This window comes from Aquarana catesbeiana, linkage group LG02 (assembly GCF_042186555.1).
Source record: "Aquarana catesbeiana isolate 2022-GZ linkage group LG02, ASM4218655v1, whole genome shotgun sequence".
Lineage (NCBI taxonomy): Eukaryota > Metazoa > Chordata > Amphibia > Anura > Ranidae > Aquarana > Aquarana catesbeiana.
The window spans coordinates 38,604,479-38,622,942 of record NC_133325.1 but is presented as its reverse complement, the minus strand read 5'-3'; the positions used below and the strand labels follow the sequence as shown (position 1 = coordinate 38,622,942).

Below are 18,464 nucleotides of genomic sequence, written 5' to 3'. Positions count from 1 at the left end.
TACAATTTTTGAAGCAATAATTTGCAGCAGGGCTCGTTCCTGCGTTCCAACTAGAGTGTCTGTGAGGGGTTGCAGTGTTGTGGCACCAGCACCAGTGCCTAAGGCCTAATTTTTCAGCTCCTGTTCAACAGGGGCATGTAATTACAATTCTTGATCTAATATTTCACAGCAGGGCCCTGTGAGGGCTTACAGTGTTGTGGCCACAGCAACACCTAAGGCCCAAATTTCTGCTGAGTATATAGGGCAGGACCCTACTTTCAAACATCTAACTTACAAACGACTCCTACTTGCAAACGGAAGGAGACAACAGGAAGTGAGATGAAATCTACCCCTAGGAAGGGAAATTCTCTCCTGTAAGAGTTAATATGGGAAAACAAGTTCTCCTTTCCACTGATGCTTTCCAATCCTTGTTCCACAAAAAAACCCAAATTTTCAAAAAACATTTTTCATTGGGACAAAAAAGTGAGGTGAAATCTTCTGAAGAGGAGGAAAGACAGCAAAACAAATGTCACAGGGGTGATAACCCTTCCCTATGTTTTCCAAAAAGCTTAGAAAAGATTTTTTGGCTGGAGCTAAACACGTTAAAAATGTTCAAAATTACAAACAGATTCTACTTAACAACAAACCTACAGTCCCTGTCTTGTTTGCACCGCCTGTATACTGCTGTTCAGAGTATATAGGGCCTGGTGGCCCCACACCTTTCCTTATTTTAATTTGGGTGCGGGGTTCCCCTTAATATCCATACAAGACCCAAAGGGCCTGGTAATGGACTGGGGGGTACCCATGCCGTTTGTCTCACTGATTTTCATCCATATTGCCATGACCCGACATGACATTAAACCCGCAAGCAGTTTTAAATGAGATTTTTTCCTTTAAAAATGACATTTGGTGCAGGGACTGTTCTAAACATGGGAAACACGCGTCACTTTACAGGCATACTATAGACACCCCCCAGGTACGATATTTAAAGGAATATTTCACTTTTTTTTTTTTACTTTAAGCATCATTAAAATCACTGCTCCCGAAAAAACGGCCGTTTTTAAAAGTTTTTTTTGCATTGATACATGTCCCCTGGGGTAGGACCCGGGTCCCCAAACCCTTTTTAGGACAATACCATGCAAATTAGCCTTTAAAATGAGCACTTTTGATTTCGAACGTTCGAGTCCCATAGACGTCAATGGGGTTCTAACGTTCGTGCGAACTTTCGGTCCGTTCGCGGGTTCTGGTGCGAACCGAACCGGGGGGTGTTCGGCTCATCCCTACTCTCAACCCCAATAACAGTCTCAGCCCCCTCTGGCACACCTGGCAATAGTGTAAGTGCAAGGACCAATGAGAAACACACACTTTACGATAAAACACAGAAATTGTCTTTACTGCAATATTTCTGTGGTAAAGAGCAACAAACAGTAACAATATATATATATATATATATATATATATATATATATATATATATATATATATATATATATGTAATGTAATTGGAGAGCAGTAACAGAATAAGAGCAATATATCTCAATATTATATTCAGGCTGCTTTCAGGGAATTCAAAACCTGAGAATAACCCCAAAAGTAGAGGCAAGCACTTCAATAACAATAAATCACAATATGGCAGTCTGTACCAGATTGATTACCTTTACTCAGGTCGGCTCTTTGAGTCAAGGCAGGAGGAAAGCAGGGGAATGACCCTCTTTATGTCAGGCCTCTCTCTTCTGTCCACTGACACCACAGCCCCAACTTCAAACACTGTGCTCAAATCACTATTTAATAGCTTAACTTCCCAGATAAACTGTGCCTATATGGCACTAGTAACATCAGTCCTTTGGAAGAAAGGTGAGGCTTTGTATCTTCAGCTAGCCACTCTCGTTGGTGCACCTCATGATAAGCAGGGTCAAACAACACAACTGGCCCGAATTATCAAGTAAAGAATACAGGATCTTCCTCAGCACGGTGGAAGAACAATGGTGTCTGTATACAGTCTCTCTGTTAATGGATGACCTTATCCTTTAGCCATGTGGCACTACAAGTGTCATCAAGATGACTAGCAGTAATGATGTCTGTATACAGTGTCCATTTAACTCTGTCTGTGTGCAGTGTCCTTGTTTCCTGCAAATGGGAAAAAGCCCTCTCACCCGATCCTGCAGCCAAGGCCCAAACAAACGTCCTGGAACAGACAGGCTCTTCTAGGGACCCGACTGGTCTCCTCACACTGGATACTAAGTGTTAAGGTCAGCCTAAAGGGTTGCATTTAGATTAGCTGTCTAGTTATGAAGTATCATTAATTTTTTCACTTTTTTTCAGAAGCCGCTCACGATGAACCTAACTGTATTCAGTACTTTCAAAAACATCACCTACATAAGCAGCCAATACTATCAACTATATCAAAATGCAAAGTTTGTTTTTTTTGCCTTCATCATCTTCTGCTTCTGTTTCTTCATCTACTTCATCCTAGTTCTTCTAGTGGTTTACTTCACCACGCCTCGCGTCCGGGAGAATGCACGATACATCCTTTTTGCTCATATGCTCATCAACGACACAGTGTACCTCAGCCTTGGGCTCTTTCTGTGTTTGGGCTTTGGATTCCTTTTATATATTCCTGTACCCATCTGTTACGTTCTGGTGAACTTTGCCGCAGCTACATTTCGAATCACTCCATACAACTTGGCCATCATGGCCCTGGAACGATACGTGGCTATTTGCTTCCCTCTCAAACACATCATGTTATGTACAGCCCAGAGGTCATATTTTGCTATTGCAGCAATGTGGTTTGTTGGATGGCTTCCCAATGTTGCTGATTTTATAATACTCATTTCCTCTGTCGAGGTGAAATTTTTCTCCCGGAATCTACTGTGCAGGCATCAATCATTACTTGTCCTACCAGCCCAAAACACCATACAATTCTCCACCTTAATTGGAAGTTTTATTCTGGTATCTCTGGTCATTCTCTTCACCTACATCAAGGTTATGCTGATAGCTCGAAAAACTGGATCTGGGAAGTCTTCGGCCTCCAAGGCTGGTAGAACCTTGATCCTTCATGCAGTTCAGCTCTTTCTATGTCTGCTCTCTCTAACTTCTTCATTTTCAGAAATGTACCAAGGAGATTATTATTATTTTGTGATGCTGATCAATTTTCTGATGTTCATGTGTTTGCCAAGACTTCTCAGCCCTCTTATTTATGGCATTAGAGATAAAGTGTTTAGTAAAAGCATTAAGAAGATGAAGATGTATTCTACCAACTAATAAAGCTATGAGTAAACCTTCATTCTCCAACAGTACCCACACATATGTATACTAGTTATTGTTCAAGAAAGACTATTTTAGATTTGCTCTACCAGACAATGTCCTGTGTGGAGGCCAACTTTGATTTTCTTGGACCAATTTCAAAATGACTTCAGTTGCCCCTTGCATAATCGGGATCATTCAGCACCTACACCAAACATCCTTATTGGTCGGGAGGAGTACGGAAGCCACATTTTTTGTCTATAGAACAGAGATAAAATTGCCTGGTGATCCAACCTGCTCATGTATGGGCCAACAGAAATGTAAATAACCCCACTGACATTTGTTTTGAATCTCTAGCTGATGTTTTCCTTTATTATTTGGAGATGCTCACATATTATTTCATACTGGTTCAAAACCTTCTAGTCTCCAAGATTGACTTCCTTGGTCCCAAAACATCAGATATATAATAGTGGGGGATGCTTGAACCTTAACTATCTTCCACCTCTATCAAAACCATGATTCGTCTGATATGACAGAAAAATTATTCTCCTGTAATGGAAAAATTCCAATCGCCCTGGCATTAGTCGCATGGTCATAATAAACGATTTGCTACGTAAATATAAAATAAAATATAACAGCAGAGCCTGTCCTCAAAAATGTTTACAAACTTGGGAAACCATGTGTAGCACCCTCTTTGTTAGGTTACTAAGATATTAGGCATATTTAGTTCTGCTTGGAGCAGTTGTTGATTTTTATTTGTCAGTTCTGAACTTCACAGGCTGCAAGTTTGATTGCTCTCTCTTGCCTTCTAGAAAGTTTTAGAACATAGGGAGTGAAGCAAGGCAAATGGGAACTTTATTGTGCTGCAGCCAATTCCTGTGGAGGTGGGCCCAGAAGGTGGCTGAAGAGCACATAAATAGTCAGAGGTTTAGAACAGCATGGCCATCCTGTTAAGGGATTCCACCTGTCTGGAAGGGGGGTGCTCCCCCCATTCCAAGTTGTTCTAATGATTCAAGCTGTTGTTTATTGAGGTCCGGACTGTGGCGGAGCCAGGGACCCGAGACCTGGAAGAATCTCTGACACCACGAGATTTCACCGAAAGATCCAGTACGCACAGTTTCACTACAAGCCACCTGGAAGAAGCTGAATGGGGAGAGCTCCTTCCCTGGCCTTGTGAGTACTACTCCATTACAAGATCCTGGTGAGTGTTCCCTGTAGGATAGCTGGGTCAAGTAGGTCCTCACCTGAGGGGTTCATACCACTTGCCTCCTCTAGTCCCTTGTGGAAGAACTGTACTCTGAATTTAGAAGATCTGTTCTTGAAGATTGTAACATAGAGAAATTAGTTTTCTTGTTACTGTGAGTGGTCCTGGAATATCCCATACCATCCTGCACCTTCTCCAAGTTATTCAGTAATAAATCGAAAAAGACATCTCCTAGACTGCCCCCATGGGTCAGTGTGTTTGAACTGTGCTCTGTGTGGCGGCCTCTGTACTAGTGAGGGAGAACCATGGACTGCTGCTATCAAGATGGGTAACTGTTATGGCTTTGTTATCATCATCAACCAGCACTACACATGGATGATCCCACATGGCACCCCATCCTCTATGTCAGTGGTTCTCAACTCCAGTCCTCAGGACCCACCAACAGAACAGATTTTAAGTATTACCTTGGGGAGATGCAGACTAGAATACTGCAATCACTGAGCAGCAAATGATGTCACCTGTGATGTATTTCAGTTATCTTGCAAACCTGGCCTGTTGGTGGGCCCTGAGGACCGGAGTTGAGAACCACTGCTCTATGTTTTATCAACCTGATACCTAAACAAGATGTTTGTGAGGTTGTTTATATTACTGTTTCTATCCACACCCTCATGCAATCCCCCTTTCTTTATTCCAGTGTTTTTCCTCAACTTCCTTTCATTCAAGGCACATGTAGAACTGTGCACAATCTCGAGCACACCAGTTTGAGAGCTTGTTCACACCAGGAAGTGCGTCCGAGCACACACATTTTTTAATGAGTGCAAACATACATGCATTTGCTAATTGCTGGAGGGTGTCATGAAGAAATAATGGCACCCACGTGGAACTGCAAAAGGCAGCACATTTTTGTGCAGTACAGGAAAACGTGCGATTTTGCACATGTTACCTCACTGCACCTGGTATGAAGAAGCCCTAAAATTTAGTCTGCCCAGAGTTTAGTGATCTTGGATTGTTACTCTTCTCCCTGCAAATCCCCCCTCTCAGCACCCCCCCTCAGAAATTCCCCCATCTTGCACAAATTCCCCACCAAATCCCCCCTCCTAGCACCCCCCCACACCCCCCCAAACCCCCCCTCCTAGCACAAACCCCCTGCTCCCAAATCCCCACTCCTAGCACAAACCCTTCTCTACCCCCCCAATCCCCTCTCCTAGCACAACCCCCTCAGATCCCCCCACCTAGCACAAATCCCCCATCCTAGCAACCCCCCAGCCCCCCCTCCTAGCACAAACACCCTGCTCCCAAATCCCCACTCCTAGCACAAACCCTTCTCTAACCCCCCCCAATCCCCTCTCCTAGCACAACCCCCTCAGATCCCCCCACCTAGCACAAATCCCCCATCCTGGCACAACCCCCCCAATCCCCCCTCCCAGTACCCCCCCCCACCCCCCTTAGCACAACCCCCCATGCTCCTAAATCCCCACTCCTAGCACAAACCCTGCTCTAAACCCCCAATCCCCCCTTCTTGCACAACCCCCCTCAATTCCCCCCTCCTAGCACAAGCTCCCCCCCTCCCAGCACAAACCCTGCTCCAACACCTCCCCCCATCCGCTCTCTTAGCACAATCCCCTCAACCCCCCCCCAAATCCTCCCTCCTAGCACAAAATGTGGGCTGTGCTCCCTCCTCACTCTGCCCCCACCCACAATTTCTGCTGCCGGTACAAGAGCAGTGTGGGGAGGAGATAGGGGCAGTAGTCAAATCCTTAACAACCATGCACTGCTGCAACTCTGCGAGGAGAGAGAGAGCACAGCCCGCACGGCTCTCTTTTACTCCTCCCTACAGCTATGTGTACTATTGCAAAACAGAAGGCTGTATTTCTGTGGGCAGGTGGCACAATTTGTATAATTTTTTTGAGACAGATGGAGCTGGTGGTATTTACTGACCACTGGGTTTTTTTTGCTACTGTATATAAATTTTAAAAAATACTGAAAATTGTGAGAAAAAAACTACACATTTCTTAGTTACTTTTATAAAATTTTACAAATAAATAATCTTTCTTTATAAATTTGGGTCAAAATGTATTCTGCTACAAAATAACCCATATCAGTGTATATTATTTAGTCTGTGTGAAATTTATAGTCTACAAACTATTGTATATATTTGAAAAATTGATCAGTCCTGATATTCCGACCACCTGTCTCATTTCATGAGGTCCTAAAATGTCAGGACAGTACAAATACCCCCCAAATGACCCCTTTTTGGAAAGTAGACAGTCCAAAATGAGACATTTTTTTTAAAGTTGTAAATGTTGTCACAATTTGTTGAACAATTAAGAAATTACATTTTCTTACAATTACACCCCAAAAAACATTCTGGAGATATCATGTGTAAGACTTTTTCACAGCCTAGCCACATGGAGGGGCCCAAAATCCAAAGAGCACTGTGAAGGAAACGTTCTGCACCCAGATTAGGTGCTTCCGTCATTATACAGCTTCCTTTAGTCTGGAACCAGGAACCAGGTATTGTAGTTGAATAGTGCACCCACAATGGTTCGGTAACAAGGTAAAGTGGACACAATATTAATGAAATCTCCAAGAAATAAGCAGACAGACAGAAACAATAGGTAACTCAGTTAACAATGGGAATGCACACCTAGGAGGCACACAGTGGGAGAGACATACTTAACAATAAACACATTACCTGAGTCAATCTCAAGAGCCAACATTGTTCTGCTTCTGGGTAAGGACCCACTGGACCCGGGGTCTTATAGGTCGATTTCATTGTTGCAGAGAGTAAAAATTCTAGCCAAGGTGCTAGTTACTAACGCCTCAATGATGTTATCTTGGCTGTTATATATGCTGACAGGTGGGATTTATGAAGGGGGAGAGACACAAGAAGCGCCAACCTGAGTGTAGTATATTAAATGCGATTTATTAGAAAAGTAAGTAATGCACTTACAAGAAATAACATAAAAACAAGCTCATCTGTAAGTAGTGGTGTCTGCAGGTGTAGATCGGCATCCAAAACGAACGTCTTTGGATCTGGTAGATGACTGGAGGAACCTCAATCCATCCTGTGGCCACCAAGAAGTCAGTCCAGGCTGCCGTGGAGCGCAGGGAGATGACGTCACCAGCAAGCAGAGAGACACCAGAGGAGGAATAACTGGATAAAAGAGGCTACGCGCTCGGAGCATCAGCTCCTTCTACAGGCCTAGGGGGGAAGTACTGGAATGGTGGTATTTATCTGTCTGGGAGTAGGACAACAGGCTCCAGCACACTTGATGGTCATGTGATCGCTAGTCACAAAATGGGTTGGCCAGACACTGAATATTAAACCTACCCAGGGATGTTTAAGAGCACAGCAATACATAAATGTGAGTTTAGACAGGAACTAAGTGTCCATATAAATATCCATAGATATCCATATAACTATCCATAGATAAAAAGGAGAATGGGGATGGAGCCCGCAAAATTCATAAAGACATATATATATATATTTTTATAAAAATATCTCTCATACCTCCCAGCCACATACAAGTCCATGTGTTTCTTGGGACTTATCCCTTAAAGACTGCTGCTGATGCTGAGTGCCAGGCTCCACCTCCATACTGACACAATCTTTCTCCTCCTCCTCCTCCTCCTCCTCTTCCTGTGTGATCGGCGGGTACGCAGGAACACTGTCTGGAAAAAGGGGGCCTTGAGAGCTAAGGAAGTCCTCCTCTTCCTGCCTCTGTTCTGCCTCAAGTGCCCTGTCCATCATTCCACGCAGCGTGTGCTCCAACAGGTGGACAAGGGGGACAGTGTCACTGATGCATGCACTGTCACTGCTCACCATCCTCGTGGCCTCCTCAAATGGTGACAGGACAGTGCATGCATCCCTGATCATGGCCCAATGGTGTGGGGGAAAAAACCAAGCTCCCCTGACCCTGTCCTGGTGCCATAGTCGCACAGGTACTCATTGATAGCCCTCTGCTGCGTGTGCAGCCGCTGCAGCATGGCCAACGTTGAGTTCCATCTGGTGGGCATGTCACAGATTAGGCGGTTCTTGGGCAGGTTAAACTCCTTTTGGAGGTCCACCACCCGAGCACTGGCATTATATGACCGGCGGAAATGCACACAGACTTTCCTGGCCTGCCTCAGGGCATCCTGTAAGCCCGGGTACCTGCCCAAGAACCGCTACACCACCAAGTTAAGGACGTGAGCCAAACAGGGCACATGGGTCATTTGTCCCTGTCGGAGGGCAGAGAGGAGGTTGGTGCCATTGTCGCAAATCACCATTCCTGCCTTAAGTTGGCGTGGCGTCAACCAGCTCTGAACCTGCCCCTGCAGAGCTGACAGAACCTCTGCCCCAGTGTGCCTCCTGTCCCCCAAGCACACCAGCTCAAGCACCGCATGGCATCTTATGGCCTGCGTACTTGCGTAGACCCTTGAATGGCTACGGAGCACCGCTGGTTCCGAGGACAAAGCACAGGAAGAGGCCATGGAGGAAGAAGAAGAGGAGGGGGTGGAGGAGAGAAGTGTGTCACAATCATTAGCATTTTGGAGGCGTGGTGGCGGAACAACCTCCAACACTACTGCACCTTGTCCTGCATCCTTCCCAGCTGCCAGCAGAGTCACCCAATGCGCCGTGAAACTTAGGTAACGTCCCTGTCCATGCCTGCTGGACCATGAGTCAGCGGTAATATGCACCTTACCGCTGACTGCCCTGTCCAGCGAGGCATGGACATTGCCTTCCACATGCCGGTAGAGAGCCGGAATCGGCTTCTGTGAGAAAAAGTGGCGTTTGGGTACCTGCCACTGAGGAACCGCACATTCCACAAACTCACGGAAGGGGGCAGAGTCTACCAACTGAAAAGGCAGCAGTTGAAGTGCTAGCAATTTTGCCAAGCTAGCATTCAACCGCTGGGCATGTGGATGGCTGGGAGCAAACTTCTTTTGGTGGTGCAGCAGCTGGGGCAGGGAAATTTGCCTGGTACAATCTGACGTCGGTGTACCAAAAGCAGATTGCCCACAAGTACTTGGCTGTGACACACCTAATTCTACACCTTCATTCCTCTCAGTGCAGGTCTCAGAGAGGACTGAAGGTATAATGGGGTTGGGGATCTCAGCTGAAGAGGAGCAAGGAGAGGTCCTCTTTGTTCTTTGGTGTGGGTCTTTTAGATACGCTTGCCAACGAACTGCATGGCAGGTCAACATATGTCTGGTCAAGCATGTGTTACCCAAGTGGGAGATGTTTTGGCCACGCGAGATACGCTTGAGACATATGTTGCAAATAGCAGCGGTGCAATCTGATGCACTCATCTCAAAAAAGGCCCACACCAAAGAACTTTTTGAATAACGTGCAGAGACTGCAGCGCCCTGCACATGTGGAACTTTGGGGTGTGATGCAGTCAATGTGCTGCCCTAAGGCTGGCCCCTGGAGGGCATCCTGCCTCGTTGGTGATGTGCCTCCTCCTCCTCCTCCTCCTCCCCTCTCCTATCAGGCACCCACGTTGAGTCAGTGACCTCATCATCCCCTTCCTCCTCATCACTGGAGCAAACCTGGCAGTATGCTGCAGCAGGGGGAGCATGACTGTCAGATTGCTTTCCTTCTTGGGCACCCTCTCTGTCCGTGCTCATGTTACTGCCTTCATCGAGCTCAGTATCATCATCAGAGCCTTCCAAATGCTGGGCATCCTCCTGGAGCATGTACCCAACACTGTGGTCAAACAGTTCGAGGGACTCCTCAGGAGGACATGGTGGGGCTAGGGAAGGAGTTACTGATGACATTGAGCCGAGGGAAGAGGCCGCTGCTTTGCCAGACAAAGTACCCTGGGCATGGGTGAGAGAGGATGAGGAGGATGAGGACGGCTTGGTCATCCACTCGACCAAGTCTTCCGCATGTTGCAGCTCAACACGGCCAGCTGCCAAAAAAAAGGCCTGATACTGCAGGTACTGATACTGCAGCTAGCAAAATCAACTGCCTGCCTGTAGTATGAGAACACCACCAACCTTCTACAGGTAGCTTTAGCTGAACACTGTGCAGAGCTCGCAAAAAAATAACTTGTAGGTTTAGCTGAACACTGTGAGGAGGACACACCACACTAACTTGTAGTTTTAGCTGAACACTGTGAGCAGGACGCACTACACTAACTTGTAGCTTTAGTTGAACACTGTGAGCAGGACGCACTGCACTAACTTGTAGCTTTAGATGAACACTGTGCAGAGGTCTCACTACACTAACTTGTAGGTTTAGCTGAACACTGTGAGGTGTACGCACCACACTAACTTGTAGTTTTAGCTGAACACTGTCAGCAGGACGCACCCCACTAACTTGTAGTTTTAGCTGAACACTGTGAGCAGGACGCACCGCACTAACTTGTAGTTTTAGCTGAACACTGTGAGCAGGATACACCCCACTAACTTGCAGTTTTAGCTGAACACTGTGAGCAGGACGCACCGCACTAACTTGTAGTTTTAGCTAAACACTGTGAGCAGGACGCACCCCACTAACTTGTAGTTTTAGCTGAACACTGTGAGCAGGACTCACTGCTCTAACTTGTAGCTTTAGATGAACACTGTGCAGAGGTCTCACTACACTAACTTGTAGGTTTAGCTGAACACTGTGAGGTGGACGCACCACACTAACTTGTAGTTTTAGCTGAACACTGTGAGCAGGATGCACCCCACTAACTTGTAGTTTTAGCTGAACACTGTGAGCAGGACGCACTGCACTAACTTGTAGCTTTAGATGAACACTGTGCAGAGGTCTCACTACACTAACTTGTAGGTTTAGCTGAACACTGTGAGGTGGATGCACCACACTAACTTGTAGTTTTAGCTGAACACTGTGAGCAGGACGCATCGCACTAACTTGTAGTTTTAGCTGAACACTGTGAGCAGGACGCACCGCACTAACTTGTAGTTTTAGCTGAACACTGTTAGCAGGACGCACCCCACTAACTTGTAGTTTTAGCTGAACACTGTGAGCAGGACGCACCCCACTAACTTGTAGTTTTAGCTGAACACTGTGAGCAGGACGCACCCCACTAACTTGTAGTTTTAGCTGAACACTGTGAGCAGGACGCACTGCACTAACTTGTAGCTTTAGATGAACACTGTGCAGAGGTCTCACTACACTAACTTGTAGGTTTAGCTGAACACTGTGAGGTGGACACACCACACTAACTTGTAGTTTTAGCTGAACACTGTGAGCAGGACGCACTGCACTAACTTGTAGTTTTAGCTGAACACTGTGAGCAGGACGCACCGCACTAACTTGTAGTTTTAGCTGAACACTGTGAGCAGGACACACCCCACTAACTTGTAGTTTTAGCTGAACACTGTGAGCAGGACGCACCGCACTAACTTGTAGTTTTAGCTGAACACTGTTAGCAGGACGCACCCCACTAACTTGTAGTTTTAGCTGAACACTGTGAGCAGGACGCACCCCACTAACTTGTAGTTTTAGCTGAACACTGTGAGCAGGACGCACCGCACTAACTTGTAGTTTTAGCTGAACACTGTGAGCAGGACTCACTGCACTAACTTGTAGCTTTAGATGAACACTGTGCAGAGGTCTCACTACACTAACTTGTAGGTTTAGCTGAACACTGTGAGGTGGACGCACCACACTAACTTGTAGTTTTAGCTGAACACTGTGAGCAGGATGCACCGCACTAACTTGTAGTTTTAGCTGTACACTGTGAGCAGGACGCACCCCACTAACTTGTAGTTTTAGCTGAACACTGTGAGGTGGACGCACCGCACTAACTTGTAGTTTTAGCTGAACACTGTTAGCAGGACGCACCCCACTAACTTGTAGTTTTAGCTGAACACTGTGAGCAGGACGCACCCCACTAACTTGTAGTTTTAGCTGAACACTGTGAGCAGGACGCACCGCACTAACTTGTAGTTTTAGCTGAACACTGTGAGCAGGACTCACTGCACTAACTTGTAGCTTTAGATGAACACTGTGCAGAGGTCTCACTACACTAACTTGTAGGTTTAGCTGAACACTGTGAGGTGGACGCAACACACTAACTTGTAGTTTTAGCTGAACACTGTGAGCAGGACGCACCGCACCGCACTAACTTGTAGTTTTAGCTGAACACTGTGAGCAGGACGCACCCCACTAACTTGTAGTTTTAGCTGAACACTGTGAGCAGGACGCACCGCACTAACTTGTAGTTTTAGCTTAACACTGTGAGCAGGACGCACTGCACTAACTTGTAGCTTTAGATGAACACTTTGCAGAGGTCTCACTACACTAACTTGTAGTTTTAGCTGAACACTGTGAGCAGGACGCACCGCACTAACTTGTAGTTTTAGCTGAACACTGTGAGCAGGACGCACCCCACTAACTTGTAGTTTTAGCTGAACACTGTGAGCAGGACGCACCCCACTAACTTGTAGTTTTAGCTGAACACTGTGAGCAGGACACATTGCACTAACTTGTAGCTTTAGATGAACACTGTGCAGAGGTCTCACTACACTAACTTGTAGGTTTAGCTGAACACTGTGAGGTGGACTCACCACACTAACTTGTAGTTTTAGCTGAACACTGTGAGCAGGACGCACCCCACTAACTTGTAGTTTTAGCTGAACACTGTGAGCAGGACGCACTGCACTAACTTGTAGCTTTAGATGAACACTGTGCAGAGGTCTCACTACACTAACTTGTAGGTTTAGCTGAACACTGTGAGGTGGATGCACCACACTAACTTGTAGTTTTAGCTGAACACTGTGAGCAGGACGCACCCTACTAACTTGTAGTTTTAGCTGAACACTGTGAGCAGGACGCACCCCACTAACTTGTAGTTTTAGCTGAACACTGTGAGCAGGACGCACTGCACTAACTTGTAGCTTTAGATGAACACTGTGCAGAGGTCTCACTACACTAACTTGTAGGTTTAGCTGAACACTGTGAGGTGGACACACCACACTAACTTGTAGTTTTAGCTGAACACTGTGAGCAGGACGCACTGCACTAACTTGTAGTTTTAGCTGAACACTGTGAGCAGGACGCACCGCACTAACTTGTAGTTTTAGCTGAACACTGTGAGCAGGACGCACCCCACTAACTTGTAGTTTTAGCTGAACACTGTGAGCAGGACGCACCCCACTAACTTGTAGTTTTAGCTGAACACTGTGAGCAGGACGCACCCCACTAACTTGTAGTTTTAGCTGAACACTGTGAGCAGGACGCACTGCACTTACTTGTAGCTTTAGATGAACACTGTGCAGAGGTCTCACTACACTAACTTGTAGGTTTAGCTGAACACTGTGAGGTGGACACACCACACTAACTTGTAGTTTTAGCTGAACACTGTGAGTAGGACACACCGTACTAACTTGTAGTTTTAGCTGAACACTGTGAGCAGGACGCACCCCACTAACTTGTAGTTTTAGCTGAACACTGTGAGCAGGACGCACCGCACTAACTTGTAGTTTTAGCTGAACACTGTTAGCAGGACGCACCCCACTAACTTGTAGTTTTAGCTGAACACTGTGAGCAGGACGCACCCCACTAACTTGTAGTTTTAGCTGAACACTGTGAGCAGGATGCACCGCACTAACTTGTAGTTTTAGCTGAACACTGTGAGCAGGACGCACCGCACTATCTTGTAGTTTTAGCTGAACACTGTGAGCAGGACTCACTGCACTAACTTGTAGCTTTAGATAAACACTGTGCAGAGGTCTCACTACACTAACTTGTAGGTTTAGCTGAACACTGTGAGGTGGACGCACCACACTAACTTGTAGTTTTAGCTGAACACTGTGAGCAGGACGCACCGCACCGCACTAACTTGTAGTTTTAGCTGAACACTGTGAGCAGGACGCACCACACTAACTTGTAGTTTTAGCTTAACACTGTGAGCAGGACGCACTGCACTAACTTGTAGCTTTAGATGAACACTTTGCAGAGGTCTCACTACACTAACTTGTAGTTTTAGCTGAACACTGTGAGCAGGACGCACCCCACTAACTTGTAGTTTTAGCTGAACACTGTGAGCAGGACGCACCCCACTAACTTGTAGTTTTAGCTGAACACTGTGAGCAGGACGCACTGCACTAACTGTAAATAGTCTAGCTGCCTGACTGTGGTACTAATCGGATCAAAAGAACATCAGCAATTTTCTTCAGGTAGCTGTAAATACTGTAACAAGACAAGCCTGCCTGTCAGTAAGAAGATAACAGGAACGGATCTAGCTAAACTGAATACAGTGTATATATATATATGCAACACCTGGGATGCATATATATACACAATACACTGTAAGTGCAGCTAACTCACTGATTGTCCTGCCTTATCTAGCTAACTCAAATGAAATGACACTGTCTCTCTGTCTATTTATCTCTCTTTCAACGCCGGAACACACACTACACAGGGCCGCCGTGCAGGCGGCCTTATATAGTGTGGGGCGTGTTCTAAACCCCCTGAGCCATATTTGGCCAAAGCCACCCTGGCTTTGGCCAATTACAGCTCTCTCTACTGACGGCGCTGTGATTGGCCAAGCATGCGGGTCATAGTGCATGCATGGCCAATCATCAGCCAGCAATGCACTGCGATGCCGCAGTGAATTATGGGCCGTGACGCGCCACACGAATTTGGCGCGAACGGCCCATATCGTTCGCAATTCGGCGAACGGGCGAACAGACGATGTTCGAGTTGAACATGGGTTTGACTCGAACACGAAGCTCATCCCTAGTGCCAATCCATTGATTACTGGGTTCTGCTATGGTGACCTTCATGAAAAACGTATGTTGCATGCTGACGACATGCTGTTCTTTCTGGGTGACACTGCATCCTCCCTGAAGGCTGTCATGGATACAATATGCCGGTTCGGGCTCCTTTCAGGCCTTACCATTAATTGGACGAAGTCCGCTTTATTGCTACTAGATGGTGGGTTAGAGCAGTAAGTTGCTGTGACTTGTCCCATTCCCACTATAACCTCATTTAAATATCTGGGAGTGCACATTACGTCCAATATACAGTATTGGACTATTGTCACCTAAATATACATCCCTTACTGTCCAGATTTAGAGACAAGGTAAACAGGTGGAGCAAGCTGCGGTTGTCGTTTGCAGGAAGAGCAAACTTAATCAAAATGAGTCTGATGCCCCAGCTGCTATATCCGTTGCACAATTCGACCTGTGGTGATTCCTCTAAAAACTTTGGTGTAATCCGGTCTGGCGGGTGGTGAGATTGCAATTGCCCATCCTTTGCAACCCTTCTTTGCTACTATACCTTAACACTGTGTACAGACAAATGGCCCTACTCTATCCCCTACTATACCTGAACACTGTGTACAGACAAAGGGCCCTACTCTATCCCCTATTTCATCTGATCTCTCATTGGGATATAAAGGTTGAATGGGCCGGCCTGGGGTTACCATTTAGTGTGAGACTGCCTGTCCTAGATAGCTAACCTTTTACTGCCTTTATAGGTTATGCCCCAAGTGGTAATTCATTTCATATATGTGAATTGTGTTTTGTGCTGTTGTACTGTTTAAGCTGCCTTTTAGGGGAATATTCTTCTGAGTCTGGGTTGTTATCTAGCACTCGGCCGACCAATTCCTCTTTTCTGTGTATCAATACCATATCACTTACTTTCTGTAAAAAGTGTATATACTATAAACATATTTGACTGGTTGTTACGTGTCATTTAACCACCTCAATACAGGGCACCTACACCCCCTTTCTGCCCAGGCCATTTTTCAGCTTTCAGCGCTGTCACACTTTGAATGACAATTGCACGGTCATGCTACACTGTAACCATGTGAAATTGTTATCATTTTCTTCACACAAATAGAGCTTTCTTTTGGTGGTATTTAATCACTCCGGGTCGTTTTTTCCTACCCCGTGGGAGGCAGCTTCTATGGCTGCAGATTCTTGGGGTAGGGCCCAGGAAGCCCGAGTAGTGTAACGCACTGTTTTAGAGATCTCAGGGAGTGAATGCACTGAAAAGGAGATTCGGCAGTTGGTGAGAGCTCAAGCCCCAGGACAGAGGGCCTACATCGTGGATGTAGAAGTCGACTATGAACTGGATCAAATCAGGGTACTGTTGGAGTGGCAGGAAGAGATACCTGAGTGCTTCCAGGAAGAAGAGATAGGAGAGGGGCTTAAGATTGGTTGGGACAGACTCCACTGGGGCCGGTGCCCCCCCCCTGTTTCCTTCTACACTGATATGAGTTGGCTAGTTGATAGCTTAGTGAAGAATGGATCGGGGAATGCCAATCAGAGTTATCGGAGACTCAGATTCTTCTCAGCGCAGTTGCCAACCCCTATTGGTGAAGATGAGTTTGAGACCTGGATGAGTCAAGCCATTTAAGCCATGGAGGAGTGGAGTGTTCCCGAGGCTGTGAAATGACAGCAACTCAGTGAGAGCCTCTGAGGCACTGCTGTCGACGTAATCCATAACTTGAGAACAGGAAAGAGAACCTGTATTGCTATGGACTACATAGATGCTTTGTATGCTGTATTCAGAACAGTGGAAACAACTGCAGAGCCTCTCTGGGTACACCTCCCGAGTAGACAGAAGGTTACACCAGATTATTCTTAAAAAGGGCATCGATCCCAAGGATGCTGACCAAGCTTGTTAAGATTGGGTCTTGCAAGAGGCCCGATCGAACCATCCTATTGTCTTAAAGTTACTCCTAAAGAGAACCAAGGTGGTACCCACATATCCTGAGTTGATAAGAGAAGTACGGGAAGAAGAAGCTCTACTAGAAGAAAAGAGTGAAGGAACTAGAGAATTGAGCTCCATTGCTACTAAGAGGGAGAAAGTAGTTGCCCAAACTGTCCATGTTGAAGCAGGTTTTTCAGATGAGGACAGTGAAAACGAGTCCGGGCAGGCTGGGCTGGCAGTCCCGGATACTAACAAGCTGGTTGCTGAACTCAGACTGATGAATTAATGAATTGAATTGATAACCCAGGTAACCCAAGCCCAAACTCAGATGTATCATGCTTTATTGCGAGTGATGGAAACCCAAGCAAAGGCCCAGGAACAGGTATTTCATCAAGGGGGATCAAAGCTTTCCCGAGTGCGAGAGAAGAAATGGTATAGTTGTGGGGAAATTGAACACTTCCAGGCTGAATGTCCCAAGGCTGGATGGGTATATCCCTATCAAGATAACCTTTGATACCTCCTTGGCGTGAAAACTGGAAACTTTTGACACCTTGGCCGTTGTCTGTCCTCGACATCCTGGAGCAGGCCGCAATTCTCTGCTAATAGGTACCAAGACCAATCTGGTGAGGAGACTGCTCATCCCATTGGCCTTGGAAGGCGCTCCAGTAGGTAAGATTTATCCCAAATTGCAGCAGGCTTATCAGCGTGCGCTGCAGGAAAAGAAGGCCCCCGCGGAAGGAGTAGGGAGACTATAGCGGTTGGATACACAAGAAAAGGTGTTGCAGCCTAGTGAAAGAACCTGCATGAAGGCCACTGTTAAACTATCATGGGATCAACCGGGTCCCTATGTGGTGGTAGAAGTTGATCCACTGGATGAAGATAGTGGAATAGAATTGGCCCAGAGATTGTACCCACTAAGGCACTTATGAGAAATGGGGGGAGAATCCCTGTCAGTGTGAGGAATGTAACCAGCCATCCAATCAGCCTGAAGCCTTGTATGGTGAATGGGAAAGTGAGCGCTGCTGCGCCGGCAACAGGGGATGATCTGGCCCGGAAGGAAATTGGAAGAGAGACCACTGGTCAATGCCCAAATCTGTCTCCCAGATGGGAAGAGAGGATTAAAGCTCAGCTAGCCAGGTGGGAGAAAAAGTTTACCAAGAACGACTTTGATGTGGGTTGCGCCAAAAGTGCCCAACACCGAATTTAGCTGAGTGAAGATTAGCCCTTCCGAGAAGGAGCCAGATGGATCCCCTTGTGTGACTTGGAGGACCTTCGGAACAGTTAGCTGAGCTGAAGAAATCGGTGGTCATTAGGGTGTCCAGGAACCCTTATGCCCCTCCTATCATGGTCGCGAGGAAGAAAAATGGGTCCCTCCGGATGTGTATTGTCTATTGAACCTTGAATCGGAGGACTTTGCCAGATCAGTACACAACT

At 46.4% G+C, this 18,464-nt stretch overlaps 1 protein-coding gene across 1 annotated transcript; it reads left to right on the top strand.

Annotated features, from left to right (window-relative positions):
• The first annotated feature begins 2,313 nt into the window (after positions 1-2,313).
• LOC141129742 (odorant receptor 131-2-like) lies at positions 2,314-3,240 on the top strand. The gene has a single exon (XM_073617830.1). It carries the CDS (start codon positions 2,314-2,316, stop codon positions 3,238-3,240), a length of 927 nt encoding a protein of 308 aa, XP_073473931.1.
• Positions 3,241-18,464: the final 15,224 nt, after the last annotated feature.

Coding starts and splice junctions, on each gene's coding strand:
- LOC141129742 (XM_073617830.1), top strand. CDS start 2,314: ATGAACCTAACTGTATTCAGTACTTTCAAAAACATCACCTACATAAGC.